General features: G+C 40.1%; 1 protein-coding gene across 1 annotated transcript; it reads left to right on the top strand.

The window, feature by feature from the left end:
* Positions 1-263: 263 nt before the first annotated feature.
* ATP6V1A (ATPase H+ transporting V1 subunit A) lies at positions 264-16,679 on the top strand. Its single transcript, XM_010215393.2, has 14 exons — positions 264-376; positions 1,161-1,289; positions 2,716-2,930; positions 3,658-3,795; positions 4,252-4,403; positions 5,207-5,369; positions 6,445-6,553; positions 7,289-7,411; positions 7,612-7,726; positions 8,948-9,011; positions 9,976-10,179; positions 11,574-11,668; positions 14,803-14,974; positions 16,480-16,679. The coding sequence occupies exons 1-14, from the start codon at positions 295-297 to the stop codon at positions 16,570-16,572; spliced, it is 1,854 nt and encodes a 617-aa protein (XP_010213695.1). The 5' UTR covers positions 264-294; the 3' UTR covers positions 16,573-16,679.

Genomic DNA, 16,679 nt, shown 5'->3' with positions numbered 1-16,679 from the left:
CTTTGGACTATAATATATTTGTTCTATTCAGCAGTCTTTTGTGGAACCTGTTTTGATGGGGTTTTTTTTGACTTTTTGTTTGTTTTTGTTGCTTGTTTTTTAATGAGTCACTCTCTAAATTTAAATAGCTTTGAAATTGGAACAAGTAAATGTTTCAGGCTACATACCTTGAAAATTCTTTGGTCTTTCTTCTGATTGGAAAAAAAGAGAGAAGGGAGGAAGAAGAGTTTTACACACGTCTGCTGTGCAGAAATGACTTTTTTCCTCTTCCTCCTGTGTAGCTGAACAGGCAAAATGGATTTCTCCAAGCTACCCAAAATCCGTGATGAGGACAGAGAGGCTTTTGTTGGCTATGTCCATGGTGTCTCGGGACCAGGTAGGTATTATATGACAGAGGAAACTGTAAGTTCTATTTCATCTGCTGGTTTATGAGATTTTCCTATTCACAAGAACTGCTTTGCAAGAAGCTCTGGTTGATTTTGCTTTTTGAGAAGGACCACTGACTGTGTCATGCCCTGATGAAGAGTGAGATGTACTACCCTGTTTTATATAAGTAGAAAATATATTTTTATGTAAGAATGTGAACACTGTGTGCAAAACTTGTATTGTATAAAAGGCATAGTTTTTAGTAAAACAGCTAGGCCTTATTTAGAAGCCAACGTGTAATCTGCTGAAATCTAACTCAAAATTATAGGAGATTTCACATGAGAAGTCTCTTTTAAAATGGTGAAGATTAACTTACATGTTATAATATATTAATCATTTTTATACAAAACGAAACATCAAAATAGCATTTCCTTGAAGTCTTTATAGCCACTGTCACTCCACATGCAATTGTATTGTCTTTGAGTGCCTTGAATTGATCTATACAGTTTAAAATAGCATCCAAATGCTACTGAAGTACATAAAAATCTATGAAAAGTCTGAAAATGCTAATCCTCAGCCACAGCTTTCAGTAGGCTTTATAAGATGAGCTTTTGCTATTTTTCTTGTGTTTTTCATTTAGATGGGGATGCAGCCTGGATAAATTAAAGAATATGCTGATATAGCATAATGTCTGTCAGAATCCTAGGTGTATGTTATCTGGTTCTCGTTACCTTCTGAAGAGTAAATTTACAGAACCACAGAAAAATATTGACCCAGGTGTCTGTTTTCTGCAGTGGTTACGGCTTGTAACATGGCAGGTGCTGCTATGTATGAACTGGTACGAGTAGGCCACAGTGAACTGGTTGGGGAAATTATCCGTCTGGAAGGTGATCTGGCAACTGTCCAGGTATATGAAGAAACATGTATCCTTTTCACTAGTCCCTTGGGGCTTGACAGACTCTGCAGAACGCTGACTATAATGAAGATAAGAGCTCAGTATTCCCAATGCCTGCAGGCAGCAACATCTGCTCTGCACATCTTCTGTAAATTCTAGAGCTTTTCAGGTAGATCTTATTAACTTTGCAGTGTGCTGAGGAGGCTTTTTGTTTTGCATGGAAATGAAATAATTTAATACTTAAATTTAAATGAATTTGAATTCTTGTAGTTCTTTGCTGAGCATGCTGCTTGAAAAATATTAACCATAAATGGCAAAACTACCAACCAGTATTTTTGTATGTATTTTAATTTGAAAATAGTGCTTGGAGAGATTTGAAATGTAAAAGTAGGAAGGAAAAGTGAGGATTCTTGAACAGGCTATTTTACCAGACATAGTGGATTACACCTGTGCTTTTTTATTGTAAATATAGATTCTTGTTCTGGCTACGACACAGCCTGTGTTTTCAAATTGAGTTACTTGTAATAGAAAATATGTTTTATGAGAGAATGTTGGAGAGGAAGTCATTAAATTCAAAGTTGGATTATCTTTTTATCTTCTTGTCATCTTCTAAAATTTGGCATGTGCATTAACAGTAGAAAGAAGACTGTGGTGACTCCTAAATCTTTGTTTTGAGGAGCCTGATGGTAAACTGGTAACCAGCTGTTATCTATACTTAATAGTTTGTCACTTTATATGGCATCATCATTGTAATATCAAGTAGCCATCCATCAGTGTGTTGGACAAGTCTAGTGTTTGATTATCACTTCTCATCAGGAATCTGAGACAGTGAAGGCTTTTGAAAGTCAACTTCCATCTAATCTATCAAGTTTTGCATATGCTTATGGTGGTTTGTCTTGTTTCTGAGAGTATTTGCAGGCTCTTTCCACAGAAATCTACTGTGCATCTTTTAAAGTGTAAATGGTGCATAGACTGTAGAAATTATCAGAGGCAAGAGAAGTAATATTAACTTAGGACAAACTTCCTGTAAAATTATACTGCTGTCAGAAAAACTCTGCAAGGCTCAGTTAAAACCCTTATGATCTCCAAAAAATTCTGAAAACTATGCATTTCATATCACTGGAAGACTTTCTAACAATAAAATCAGATTTCTAGGTTTAATGGGTTAAGACAGATGCCTGATGTTTTGTCATGCTGCTGCATTGCCGTTCAGTAAGCTTACCTATATAGTTAACTTGAGTTGTGCTTTGCTTCTCTGGAGGTTGGGAACTTTGCCTTAGCAATTTCAACTTGAGCTTAGTGTAAAGCGTGAGTTTAGTGAAAGATGGTGGGTAATAATAAAAATACTATGTTTAGTAAAAGATTGCTTAGCAACATGTTGCGAATGTGATGCTTTCTGCCCTGCTACTTTTTTCTCTTTCTGTGGGTGAACTTTTCCTCAAACAAACCTTTAGCTGGTGTCTCTGTAGGAGATCCTGTACTCCGTACAGGCAAACCCCTGTCAGTGGAACTAGGGCCTGGCATTATGGGAGCTATTTTTGATGGAATCCAGAGGCCTCTATCGGACATCAGTGCTCTCACCAAAAGTATCTATATCCCTAGAGGTGTCAATGTGTCAGCTTTGAGCCGAGATGTCAAATGGGACTTCACACCTTCCAAAAACTTACGGGTAGGTTCAGACAAGCTTATTTTTTCCCTCTTGCCCCTCTCCCTTGAGAAAACCCATTCATTGTGCTTTGTAGTTACAGCAAAGTGCAGAGGATGAAACTCCTGAGAACTATGGATACAGTGCATTAAATTTGTGAAAATAGACACTGGCAGGTGATGGGGGTGCATGAATGAGGATTTGAAAGAGGTCACCAAGGTTTGTGTAGTGTGACTTACTGTGAAGTCTGGAAAACTTAATGTTTTTTCAGTACCACAAAGATGTAGTAGAATTGCACTAAGCCTATCCAGGTGTTACCTGAGCAAAAAGCAAAAACTTGCAACACAGATATTTTCAAAATAGTGAAGATGGCCTTGCTGCTGAAAAATACAGTATCTTTAGTCTTTGATCTCTTCCTTTTTCCAGCCCTATGGGTTAGTATATGCTGTCCTGCCTCTAATTTAAATGGAGAGGTATAGGAGAAGTGAAGAGAATTCCCTGTGTCAGTCGGTAATTGCTGCTTTTTGAGCCTTGAATTGCTCCTCAACGCAGATAATATTGCTAGCAAAAACATAGCTAGAGTGTAATGAGTTATGCAAATGGACTACGATGCTGCAACTGTGCATTTATAAAGGAAGTGATCACAGTGCTAGACTTAATAGCTATTTTTTATACAAATCTTTAACAAGATTCTGTTTTAAAGCTGGAATTCTCACTTACAACTAATAGATTCTTTTTTTCTCATTTTTAGGTTGGCAGCCACATCACTGGTGGAGATATTTATGGTGTAGTGAATGAAAACTCACTCATCAAACACAAAATTATGTTGCCCCCACGGAACAGGGGTACAGTTACATACATTGCTCCACCAGGAAACTATGACACCTCAGTAAGTTTCCCAAACAGCAGTTATCAGGATATTCCATGTTGCTTTCATGAAGTGGATGTACGTGTTTTGTTTGGTATGAGGCCAAATAAGTATTCTAAGCAGCAGGGATTTCATGATTGTCTTGTGAAGTTGCTTTCTGTGTATATGGTTCCCACAGTGGCACTTCAGCATGGTGTGTTTATTATCTTGTGTGCAGAACTACGGTATTTTGTGAATATGAATAATTCAATTGCTCCTCAGTTGCATATTTGTAGCTAAAGCTTTATTGTGCACTCATTTTCCCTATAGTACTATAAATGTTGGAAAGTGCTTTCCTTCTGGTATGGATGGTGATAGGTTGAAGTTCTGAAAAATCTGTGCTGGGGTGAAAGACCTAGCTGTGCAGTGCTGTTGGGGTGAGAACTCGCATGGTAATGCAGCATATAGCTGTTTTCTTAAGTCTGCTGATATCTTTAGGATGTTGTCTTAGAGTTGGAGTTTGAAAGCGTGAAAGAGAAGTTCACTATGGTTCAGGTCTGGCCTGTACGTCAAGTCCGTCCCGTTACTGAAAAGTTACCAGCCAATCATCCTTTGTTAACTGGCCAGCGGGTCCTGGATGCGCTCTTCCCGTAAGTCCCATCTGAAACCTGGGAAACTTTTATGTTCTAATATATAAGAATTCTTTTTGCAAGGGAGGGGAAATGATTTAGAAAGGGAGGAAAGAGGGACAAGCAGACCTCAAATGTGCTTTATGCACTACAGCATAATCTCAAAAACATTCAGTCAAAGAACTTATGTTTTTGTCTGACAAGAGAATCTCCAGTAAAAAAAGGAAGAAGGTACAAGAAGATAGTTCTAGTGAGCATAATCCAGAAAATAATTGACAAGTGCAAACTTAAAATAATGATGTGGGTTCTACAGAAAAGTTGTGACTTTCAAGCATAGCACACGAGCAGGATCTCTTTCCATGATGTTGAGGATAGTTTCCATTGATTTTTGGAGTCATGGCTTATGAAAACCAGAGTGCTTAAACCAATATCCTTACATGTTGTTAAGCACCCAGCTTCTAGGGCACCAAGTTCAGTTAGCTTGGTACTAAAATATTATGCTCTTTCTTAAAATGCTTATTTTAGTACATTTGATGTTCTCTGTGTTTTCTCAATGTTTCCAGCTGTGAAATTTGCTTTGTGTTTCTAGCCTGACAGTCTACTCATTATCCCAGTGTAACTTGGAAACTTTAAGGGCAGTAGAAGGAAAGATTAGTTTGTTCCCTGAGTCTGAGTGAAATACCTCAGCGCTTCTTACTCAGAATACTGAATGTGACTCTTAGCATTCTGCTCTCATTTAGGCAGCTTTATTAGAAAACATTCTAATAAGCATTTTTGTTTGTTTTGGAGCTCCGTGTATATCAGAGTCCCTTTTCTTTACCCAGGTGTGTACAAGGGGGTACCACAGCTATTCCTGGGGCCTTTGGCTGTGGGAAGACTGTGATCTCGCAATCTCTCTCAAAATACTCCAACAGTGATGTCATCATTTATGTAGGTTGCGGAGAGCGAGGAAATGAAATGTCTGAGGTACTGAGAGATTTCCCTGAGGTTAGTATGAAGAATTCTAGAAAGTGATTTTTTCTAGAGGGACTGGCTGTTGTAGTGCTATTGCATCTGGATAAATATCTTACTTTGTAGTGACTTGAAACAATCTTCTTGGCTCTTCTGCTGTAAGTTTTGGCTGTAGTAACAGAAATCACTTTTGGATCGTTCAAGAATGACTTAAACATCTGGACTAGTATTTGGGTATACCACCTTGTTTTAATACAAAGCCAAAATAGATGCCTGTGTAATTTAGCAGAGTGCTAAGGATATTACTATTTATTAGTAATGTCTCTAATGTTTTACCTTAACCAAGTATAGCAAATGCATCATCTTTATTTATAGGATGTAGAGTAATGGTACAAACCACTACAGGATACCAGTTTTATGTTTTAGACTTTAGAATACCTTCTAAAAGAAATTGTAAACCTGATGAATAATAAAGAAATACGATAGGTTTTATCTGTAGGTAAATGTTACTGAATTAGCATGGCAAAATTCTTCTATAAAACTAGAGAAAGTGCATAGGCTGGACTGTTGGCTTGACATGTCACTGTTAGAAATAAGTAAGATTTTAGGTGCCTTTATAAGGTAAGCGTGTCAAGGTGGCCATGAAAAATGTAAATCCAAGGATATTCTCAAATAAAATTTTATACCAGTATCAGCATGTGCATTCTATTGTTCAGGTGCTCAAAATACTTCATTTTTGGCAACCAGACATGAAATGACATATATAACTCAGACGAACTCAGATCAGCATATGGGAGAAAAGCTCTATGCTCTGCAATGAACTTGCAAGAAGCTAAGATTTTTGACTTAGAGCCTCATGAATTTGTCCCATTTGTACCTAGTTTTTTTCTGGTGAGAGATGGGCTTATAGGGACTGGTTATGGCATTATAGTTGCAGCAAATGAGATGAGATATGCTGCCTACAGCTTGGGAGACAAAGCAGTGTAAAAGGTTAAAATCTCGAATCTGGTCACTGTTCTTTTTAGACTAGGTATGAGGAGAGTCTGGTGGAATGAGGAGACCAATGTAGCAAAAAATTGACGAAGTTGCCTGTTTTTTCCTTGTTTTTTAGTTGACAATGGAGGTTGATGGTAAGGTAGAAAGCATCATGAAGAGAACAGCTCTAGTAGCAAATACCTCCAACATGCCAGTGGCTGCTAGAGAGGCCTCTATCTATACTGGTAAGATTTATTAGAGTCTCATAAAGGCATGTGTGTAGAGCCGCATTCTCTAGTATTTTTCAGTTCTTGAGGTAGTGGGTGTAAGGAAACCTTTCTAGGATTGAAGAATTAGTGCTAAATGTAGCCTGTGTGAAGTCATAGTTTTGTAACTGCATTTGACTTGCTTGTATGATTTCCAACTGTCAAGTTAATTCTTTATTATAAGTGAATTTATCACGCCATGTCTCATGTACTGTGTCCTCATATTAATTATAAACTTTGATTCTTTGTGAATAGTTTGTTGACAAATACAACCTTTTAACAAATAGGAGCAGCATTTCCTGAGTTGACAGGTTAGCCTTTTTTCCTTTTGCAGCTCATTAAAGGTTTTTAAATACTTTTTATAGAGTTGTTGGATAATTTATGTCTCCTTATGTTTGGATTCTGGTCACTTGAAAGGGAAGGAGATGCTTTTACTGTAAGCATAGGCTTTTGTGTAAAGAATAGCATAAATGAAGTGGCTCTGTCACTTATGAGACTTCTAGTAGTTGATAAGCAGAAATGGGAGGAGAGCGAGAGTAATTGGGAAGATGATGAAAATGATTTTGTGGACAAGATAGAATAGCTTTTGGTTGCGGCCATCAGAATCTAAACTTAAGCCTTTGCAAGTTAATCACTTGTCTCTAAGTGATAATATATGAGTCTGGAATTCCTGTCTGAATTGTATCCTGCAATATACTGCTGTCTTTGTTCTAGGAATCACATTGTCCGAGTATTTCCGAGACATGGGCTACCATGTGAGTATGATGGCAGACTCTACTTCCCGATGGGCTGAGGCCCTCAGAGAAATCTCAGGCCGACTGGCTGAAATGCCAGCTGGTGAGTAGTGCGTGGTGGTGGTTGCTTTGTTGTTTTGAGGGGGAAGGGGTGATGGTTTGGTTTGTTTGATTTTTTTTTTTTTTTTTTCCCGCCCCCCCCCACCCCGTCCCCTCCCCTCCTTGTCCGCTCCCCAAATTTCATCTTGTGAGTTTAACACTTAAATTTGGAATCTTTGACTGTTTTTGTGTTGGCACTTGCAGACAGTGGTTATCCAGCCTACCTTGGTGCCCGTCTGGCCTCTTTCTATGAGCGAGCTGGCAGAGTGAAGTGTCTGGGAAATCCTGAAAGGGAAGGCAGTGTCAGCATTGTTGGAGCGTGAGTGTTACATTACTTTGGACTGCTAGTCTTTCTGTGTGATTTTGTTTTTTGAAGCACCTATTTTGGTGGGGTTATGGGAGGGTCTTGTTGCTGTGTCTGTGAATGAGTAAGTAGGTGCTTTGCATCTCTTCACTCTCAGTCCCTGCAAAATTGTGCATATGGGCAGAAAGAATGAATGTGAACAGGTAGTTCTGTGAAATATTGAATTCGTCACTTGCAGTGATGAGAGCAAGTGGCTCAGAGAAAGCCATCAGTAGCACTGTCTCTGAAAAGTATGTCAAAGCATGCCCAGCAGGAAAGAAGGGGCAGTTAGCAGAGCAGCAGTGTTCATGTGCGTGTGGAGGTATAAAGAATTGTGCTTCACTTATTTAAATGAAGTAGAATTAGTGGGGCTGACATCTCAAGCTGTAATGGGCTGTGAAAAGCACTATTTCCTCAGACATATAATTTATGGTGCATTGAAATATGTGAAATGTGAGCACTTCAAATTTGAAACGTGTTCCTCTAGTGTTGACCGTGTGATGACAGTTCCGAATCCCTTCTCACTGATCACTACATTACAGCAAAAGAATTATAAAAAGAAAGGGGGGAGAAAAATCAGAGGATGAAAAATGAGGCAGATGCTCTTGAAACTGTTGGGGCAGAGGAGGGAAAAGGAGCCATCATCACCTTCAAGATCACCTAGAATCTCTTCTGATGAGTTCTGCTTTCCACTATAGAAGCACACATGTGCAGCTGCTTTTGAGGTTGAAAGCCTTTCAGGGGCAAGAGTGTATTAGGATGTCAAGCCTAAATGAATTTAAAGTGGTTATTATGTAGATGAATATATGATATTTATCTGAAATAACAATTGGCCTGGCAGACTGTTCACCATGAAATAATCATTGTGGTATGTTTTAAGTTGTGCTGTCAGCATGCTTACTGAATCTGTTCTGGTTGCAGTATGGTTTCATCCTCCGAACCTGGAGGTAAAGTGACTGGTTTATATATCAGTAACTGACTGGCAGTGTCAAGATAATTGTATTGTATGGCATATTTGATGTATGCCTTGTGGAAAGGTATCAAATATTATGCGGGAGAGGGCTGTAATCTATTACTGGTTTTGAATGGTGTTGGCTACTCTGGTTTCCATGATCACTGGGACGTATAGTCATGTTTTGGAAATTTCGGCTTAAATTCGAGAGAGCAAATCTTAAAGAGTTTTTCTTCTCTGCTTAGTGTCTCTCCCCCAGGTGGTGACTTCTCTGACCCTGTCACATCTGCTACTTTGGGCATCGTTCAGGTATGTTCCTTTATATTACAGAGGAACTTCAGGAAAAATTTCTTAACAGTGAGGGTGACAGAGCACTGGAACAGGTTGCCAGGAGAGGTTGTGGAGTCTCCTTCTCTGGAGATCTTCAAAACCCACTTGGATGCAGTCTTGTGCCACATGCTCTAGGTGACCCTGCAGAGGGGTTGGACTAGATGACCTCTAGAGGTCCCTTCCAACCTTAAGTGTTCTGTGATTCTATGATCTGTCCAGTTTTGATAGACTCAAAGTGATAGTCCTCTAGCATTTTAGTGCTGGTGGCTGTGCTGTGAGAGCTTTAATTTGACACAGGCAATTTTATAAGGCTTTTAAAAATGTTTTAACAGCATAAAAGATGACCTCATGAGATGGTCTTTAGACTGATATGTTTGAGACTCTTTTGGAAGCAGTACCAATTTCTTCCATGCTGGCTGCTCAGGAATATTTGTTTTTCTTGATTCCTGCCTACTGAACTGCACTTTCAATATGGCCACTTTCAGCTAGGATGCAAAGTGAACCAGTCTGAACAGAAGCATTGAAACCATGAGCAAATCCTCTGAGCAGTTGACTGGGAGAAGGGAATCTTGCAACTGTTTTTCTATCCCTGGTTTGGGAAAAGGGAGTTCTATTTAACAGGCTCTCAGTTAATTAGATTCCAGTATTGATGTTATCTCCAGCAGTGTTGACTTCTCCATCATGAGGAATCTCAAGATGAAGAAACCATTTTCAACTTAAAATATGTACTTTTGGAAAGTATATATTTGAAAGCTCCTGGTATAGTTAAGTTAGTGTAAGGAAGGGCTCTCCCACCCCCCTGGGTTTTTGTCTAAAGACTTATAATAGCCTTTGCTCTGTTGTGCTTGCTTACATGTGCCGTGTTGAATTTTGCATTATTTTCAATTAATTATTCTATTGTTTCGAAGAGGAGGGACACTGCTTCATCTCTCTGATTTGACAGGTTTTCTGGGGCCTGGATAAGAAGCTGGCACAGCGCAAGCACTTTCCCTCTGTCAACTGGCTGATCAGCTACAGCAAATACACACGTGCCCTGGATGAGTACTATGACAAACATTTTACAGAGTTTGTCCCCCTCAGGACAAAGGCCAAAGAGATCTTACAGGAAGAAGAGGACCTTGCAGAGATTGTGCAGCTTGTGGGGAAGGTAAATATCCATGTTTGAGGAAATGCTGTGTCAGTGAGCTATCCTCCATTTCCTTACTGCTTGCATGAACTGTGCACCATGTCCTAGACCAGACCCGCTGCGCTAGACCAGACACTGTGCACACATTTGACAGTAATATAACCCTGTGATGTTCAGCTGAGCTGTGTTGGCCTTTACGGTGGTATTAATATATGATAACATGTGTTAACTACAGTGGTTTGGAGAAAGCTGGATCCTGGTGCTCTTCCCGTTCACTGATATTCTAGCCAAATGAAGATGACTTGCAGTATAATTAAACTTAACAGAACTCTCTTCTCCTTACCTCTTAGAAGGAGAGGAAATGTGATCTTAGCCTTCCATGGTTTATTTACCCAAAAAAAAATCTAAAAGACCAGTCTGTAGAACAATCAGGTCCTCAGTGTGTAATTAGTGATTGAACAAGCATTAACTAACAGTGATAAGCATTATTCTCCCTGTAGAAGTACTAGAGTACTAGAAGTACTAGAGTTGATGATCTTGTGTTCCAAGATCTAATCTTTTTAAGAGTTCCTTTTGATCAGGCATTGGCTACCAAGAACAACAACAACAAACATTTAGAAAGGCGAAGTTGTGGGGAAACAATGTTATGGGAAATCATGGGAAAACAATGTTACATTTTCTTACCTCTGAATTCTGTCAAAGTCTCCTGACAAGAACAGAGTCCAAAATTCCTGTCTAGTTAGCAAGCTGGGACACTGTGTATTTTGTCTTTTATCAAAATAAAAATACAGGTTGGTAAGGGTGACCTATGGTGCCAGGTTGCAGTGTTGTAGCTTTTCTGTGCAATATTGCAATATATAATAGTCACACACACACGCACACACATATATATATAGTCATCAAATGCCTTTTATGAAATGCAAAACACAAATTCATTGCTAAATCCAGAGGCCCAAATACATTTTACTAATTTATAAAAAGTATTAAAATGCTGAAATTGCCTTTTCTTTCATGAACATAATGATTTGAGGAAGGAAAAAATAATTTTGTATATAAGATAATGTTTCCATATGCCTCATAGCAGAGCTGTGTGTGGTTTTCAGTGGCTCTCATACCTGGAAGTGAACTTGTTTGTTTGTTTGGGGGGAGGGTTCGTTTGCTTGGAGGGATTTTGTTTGTTTTGTTTTCCTTAAAATCAGATAGACTTAGACTTATTGACTGTTTGACCATTCTTAATCTTGCTGTTGAGCAGATTGGCAGCTATGTAGCAGGAAAACACATAAAAGATGGGAATCTTCTGGAAGCCATCTTAAGAGTCAAGGGAAGAAGATGGTTGCTGATTAAAGATAGTGGTTCTTGTCCAGGACACAGCATGGCCTTGCATACTGTAGTAATGATGTATTTGACTTTTCTAGGCTTCCTTGGCAGAAACAGATAAAATCACCTTAGAAGTTGCTAAGCTGATAAAAGACGACTTCTTGCAACAGAATGGTTATACACCTTATGACAGGTGAGATCTAAATGGCCACTCTGCCCTCTGTATTCTGTATTTAGACAGTTACTTGAAAACAGGTTAGTGCAGAACTAAATTGTTCTTGCCATAAACAAGCTGAAGAACTGCGTGTAGGTAGGATATTGTACAATGTTCAAAATGTCCTATCAGCAGGGTGTGCTTTTACCTAAGGCAGTTACTCCCCATTTTTCTTGGGTTCATTGGTACTACTCAGCTGGACAATGTTTCTGCAATATGAAATTTCTTAGAAGGAGGAGAGGAGGTGCATTTAATTACAGTTTTCTCAACACCCAAGATTCTTATTTATCCTAGCAATGAATGGGGGACTGCAAGAAACTGCTTTCAGTCACCATTGGGATTCTTGAACAGTTTTCATCCATCAACAATTTGCTGGACCTTTCTCCACTTAGTGCCATGTTCATTATCTCTACTCTGCTTCTTTCTATGCCATCTTTGTGTATGCCAAGAGGCATTTTGAGCTTTGTCTTGTTCCACAGCCTGGGCAGATGGAGTGATTTTTGAAGTGTTTAATTTCCCATATCATAAACCTACATCATTCTGCAGTGGTCTGTCCTTTAAGTGGGTTACTAGAGCAGTTATGCTTATATAAAACTGGGAAGCACAGACAGTAGCATAATAGAGTATATAAATAAGTGAGGTACCTTCCATGGCAGTGATCTCCATTAAGAAATTTCTTGTTTGTGGAGCCTCTACAGTGGTCTTGTCATATAAATCATGGAATCATTATGGTTGGAAAAGACATTCAAGATAGTCCAACCATAAATCCATTGCCACCATGCCTGGTAAACAATGTCCCTGAGCACCTCATCTACATATTTCTTGAACACTGCCAGGGATGGTGACTCCACCACTTCCCTGAGCAGTCTGCTCCAATCTTTCACTACTCTTTCCATTGGGATTTTTTCCTAATATCTAATCTGAACAATTTACCCTGGCTCAACTTCAGGCAGTTTTCTTTTGTCCTATCAGCAGTTAGTTTGGAGATCAACCCCTCCCTCACTACAACTTTCTGGTAGTTGTAGAGAGTGATAAGGTGGTTTCTGTGCCTCCTCTTCTCCAGACTGAATAACCCCAGCTCCCTCAGCCTCTCCTCACAAGGTTGGTGCTCCAGCCCCTTTACCAGCTTTGTTGCCCTTCCTTGGACATGCTCCAGTACCTCAATGTCTTTCTTGTAATAAAGAGGCCCAAAACTGAACACAGTATTCAAGGTGTAGCCTCACCAGTGCTGAGTACAGGGAGACAATCATTTCCCTAGTCCTGCTGTCTACACTATTCCTTATACAAGCCAGGAGGCTGTTGGCCTTCTTGGCCTCTTGGGCACACTGCTGGCTTGTGTTCAGCTGGCTGTCAACCAAGACAAGATGCCCTCAAGATGATCTGCTCCATAATTTTCCTTGACACTGAGGTCAGGCTGACAGGCCTGTAGTTTCCCAGAGAAACTGTAGATGGATGTCGCACTGTCAAGTCTCTGGTCACCTAGGACCTCCCCAGGTAGTCAGGATCACTGACAGATTATGGAAAACTGTTTGGTGAGCTCTTCCGCTATATTATCCAGAATCCTTGGGTGGATCCCATTTGGCCCTATAGACTTGTGGGTGTCCAAGTGGAGTAGCAGGTCACTGAGTGTTTCCCCCTGAATTATGGGGGGTGGGGAGAGGTTATTCTGCTCTCCAAAGGTGTCTTCCAGCTCAGGGGCCCAAGTACCTTGAGGATAATTGATCTGGGTGTTAAAGACTGAGGCAAAGAAGGCTGAGGTACGTGATACCTTATCTTCATCTTTGGTGGCAGTGTTCCCTGCGGCATCTAATACAGGATGGAGATTCCCCTTGGCCCTCCTCTTCTTGTTAATGTATTTGTAGAAATGTATTCTGTTGTCTTTTACAATAGTGGCCCCTTCTTCCAAAGGTGGCAAACCCTTTGACCTTCCCGCCCGCTTTCCCCAAATCTCAGCAATAGGTCCTTATTCAGACAGGCTGGTGGCCTTTCCCTCTGGCTTGTCTTTCAGCCCATGGGGACAGCCTGCTCCTGTGCCTTTAAGAGTTCCTTATTGAGAAAAGTCTAGCCTTCCTGGCCCACTTTGTTCTTCAGGACTCTCTTCCAAGAGACTCTCCTAACCAATGTTCCAAACAGTCAAAAGTCTGTCCTCAAAGTCCAACATAACAGTTTTGCTGACGCACCTCCTGACTTCACGAAGAATCGAAAACTATCATTTCATGGTCACTATGCAAAGACCTCCACCACCTCCAACCTCCACATCTCCCACCAGTTCATTTCTGTTGGCAAAGAGCAGGTCCAACTCCCCTGTTAGGCTCTCTTACCAGCTATGACAGGAAGTTGTCTTCCACACACTCCATAAACCTCCTAGACTGTTTCCTTTCTACCATGTTGTATTTCCAACAAACACCTGGTAGGTTCAAGTTCCCCATGAGAACAAGGGCTGCCATTGGTGAGACTTCTGCTATCTCCTTGTAGAATGCTATGTCTGTATCTTCCACCTGGTTGGGTAGTCTATAGCAGACTCCCACCAGGATATCAGCCTTGTTGGCCTTGCTGACCCATAAAACACTCAACTTTTGCAATAACCTCTTGGAGCTCCGTAAAATTGAAGCACTCCCTAATCGCTTCCTTTCCTGTGAGCAAGGAAACTTGCAGAGCTGCTATGTTCTCCCAAACTTCTTGGAGGAAGCCTATTCCCATAATGGTTGAAATAGAGAGTCCTGTTAACAGGACTGCTCTGGTGTTTCCCCTTTCTCATGAAGATTGACACAGATTAAAATGTGAAACTTGTGTAGTGATGGTTCCTGCTTTCTTTTCCTGTTTTGGCTAGTGTTTGGGTGCTGTTTCAGAAACCTTACTTCAGGGTGGTTATTCAGTTATGAATGGTGATTATAGCATAGTATGGTATAGGTCCAATAATGCACCTATTTAAAAATGTAGTACCTATTGCATCCCAAAGGAAATAAACTGCCTTGATGAAAAATGTCTGGAGGAAACTAGGTTGGCACTCTTTGTTTCAGATGAGAATCCAGAGAGAGTTGTGAAGGCAGGCACAAAAGCTAATCCTGTTAACTGGTCCCAAACATCTGACAGCACCTCTCCTGTTTCATCAGATTCTGCCCTTTCTATAAAACGGTGGGAATGCTTTCCAATATGATTGCTTTTTACGATATGGCACGCCGTGCTGTAGAAACCACAGCCCAGAGTGACAATAAGATTACATGGTCCATCATTCGAGAGAACATGAGTGAAATCCTCTACAGGCTCACATCCATGAAATTCAAGGTATGTTTGTCAGGAGGGGCAGCCAGTGTCTGCCTGCTCTGCCCGCAGGTTGGCAATACTAGAAAAGGGATCTGGGTTTGAACTGTTTTTTGGGATCTTTCAATGCCTCTAAAAGGCTGCTATGCAAAGATTAGTCATCAATCTCCTTAGGTAAATGTCTGTGAACAAAAACCTTTATCAATAATATGAACACATTTAAGAACTGGTTTTAGTTAGTGAGTATAGAACACTAACAAGTGTTCTATAGTTAGAACACTTACTAGCAAGTTTCCTGAAATTTAATCATGTGATGTTGGCTGCAGAGCCTGGCAACCGCACCTTTACCAGTCTTTTTTTAGGTTATGTACATTCATGGTAATGGCAAAAGCTCCTTGTTTAGGTTTGGGGCTCTTTGTGGTGTTTGTGAATTATGGTACATTCCAAGAAGATTGTGTTAGCAGGTAAAAGCTTAAAACAAAGCCAGGAATATGCTAAAAATGAATTACAGAAGTGTTAATCTAGCAATCGCAAGTAGAAGTTAAGGAAAGAAATAATAGCTTGCTGCAGTAATATGTGGTGTCTCCTGTGGTTAGCTTTACACATAAGGAAGGTTAACTAGGAAGAGAAGCAATTTCATCACGGGCTAAAGAGTGACAAAGTTGCTCAGAGCAGCTGTGCTGGATAACGTCAGCAGCCATCTTTTTGCAGCTTTAAAATTACCCAGAGCATTTCAGCCTAGCAGTTATGGGCAGAATAGTAACTTCTGATGCTGTCTGATGTTAAAGCGGCTTAAAAAAGTTCTCTTCAAAGTACGAGGCTAATTTTGTTAGTTAGGGTAATATTGCAAATCTTTCAAGTATCATCAGACAGTTGCTTGTTAAACTACCAATGTTCAGGTATGCCAGTGTATCTCACTCCTGCAGTGTACTGGCTTGTTACTGCATGTTGATCAGATTCCTGGTATATATTCTCAAAGCATCAGGAGTGTGAAAAGCTATACATACAGTTAGACATAGGAACTTCTTTGAGAACTGGTTATGTAGACAGAGGTGAAGTAAAATGCTTTCAGCAAACCCTAGCCACCAGAAGACATCCAGTATAGAACAGAGTAGTGGACAGCATGACTAAAAACAGGATCTAAAAGATGACTACATGTTAAGTGGAGAAACTTCCTAATACAGTAATATTTATGAAAGCTTTATTTCTTGGATGGAATATAAAGAAAGGGGTATAAGAATTTAAATGGCCTGTCTCTTGTGGTGTGTATATTTTGGAGGGACAGTGAGTGGTCTAGGTACCTCTCTGTTTCCCAGTAGCTGTGAGGGAAATAGTGAAATACTGATCAGATTTCGCAGCTTGACCACTGTCACTTCCCCCAGGCAAGGTGGAGATGGCGTTATACCTGCTTTGCAGTTAGCAGGTGTAAATCCTGAGGACAAAAAGTTACAGCACTAGCAAAGCAGGACTGTCTTAAGGAAATGAGGTTTTTCAAGACTGATTTGTTCATTTGGTATGTTGCCTTTCAGGACCCTGTCAAAGATGGTGAAGCAAAAATCAAGGCAGACTATGCTCAGCTGTTTGAGGATATGCAGAATGCATTTCGCAGTCTGGAAGACTAGACTCTGCCTCTGTGACCACTCCAGTTTGTCCTCTCAATTCTTCATCTCAACTCCTCAGCTTCCCTACCTTGCCAGATTGATGCAACAGTACTTGAGTTAAAATAGTC

The sequence above is a fragment of the Tinamus guttatus genome, unplaced genomic scaffold (genome assembly GCF_059628265.1).
Source record: "Tinamus guttatus ecotype Peru unplaced genomic scaffold, ASM5962826v1 Tinamus_guttatus_pri_ptg000404l, whole genome shotgun sequence".
Taxonomy (NCBI): Eukaryota; Metazoa; Chordata; class Aves; order Tinamiformes; family Tinamidae; genus Tinamus; species Tinamus guttatus.
Note: the sequence above shows the minus strand (reverse complement) of the source record. Positions and strands in the feature narration are given on the sequence as shown.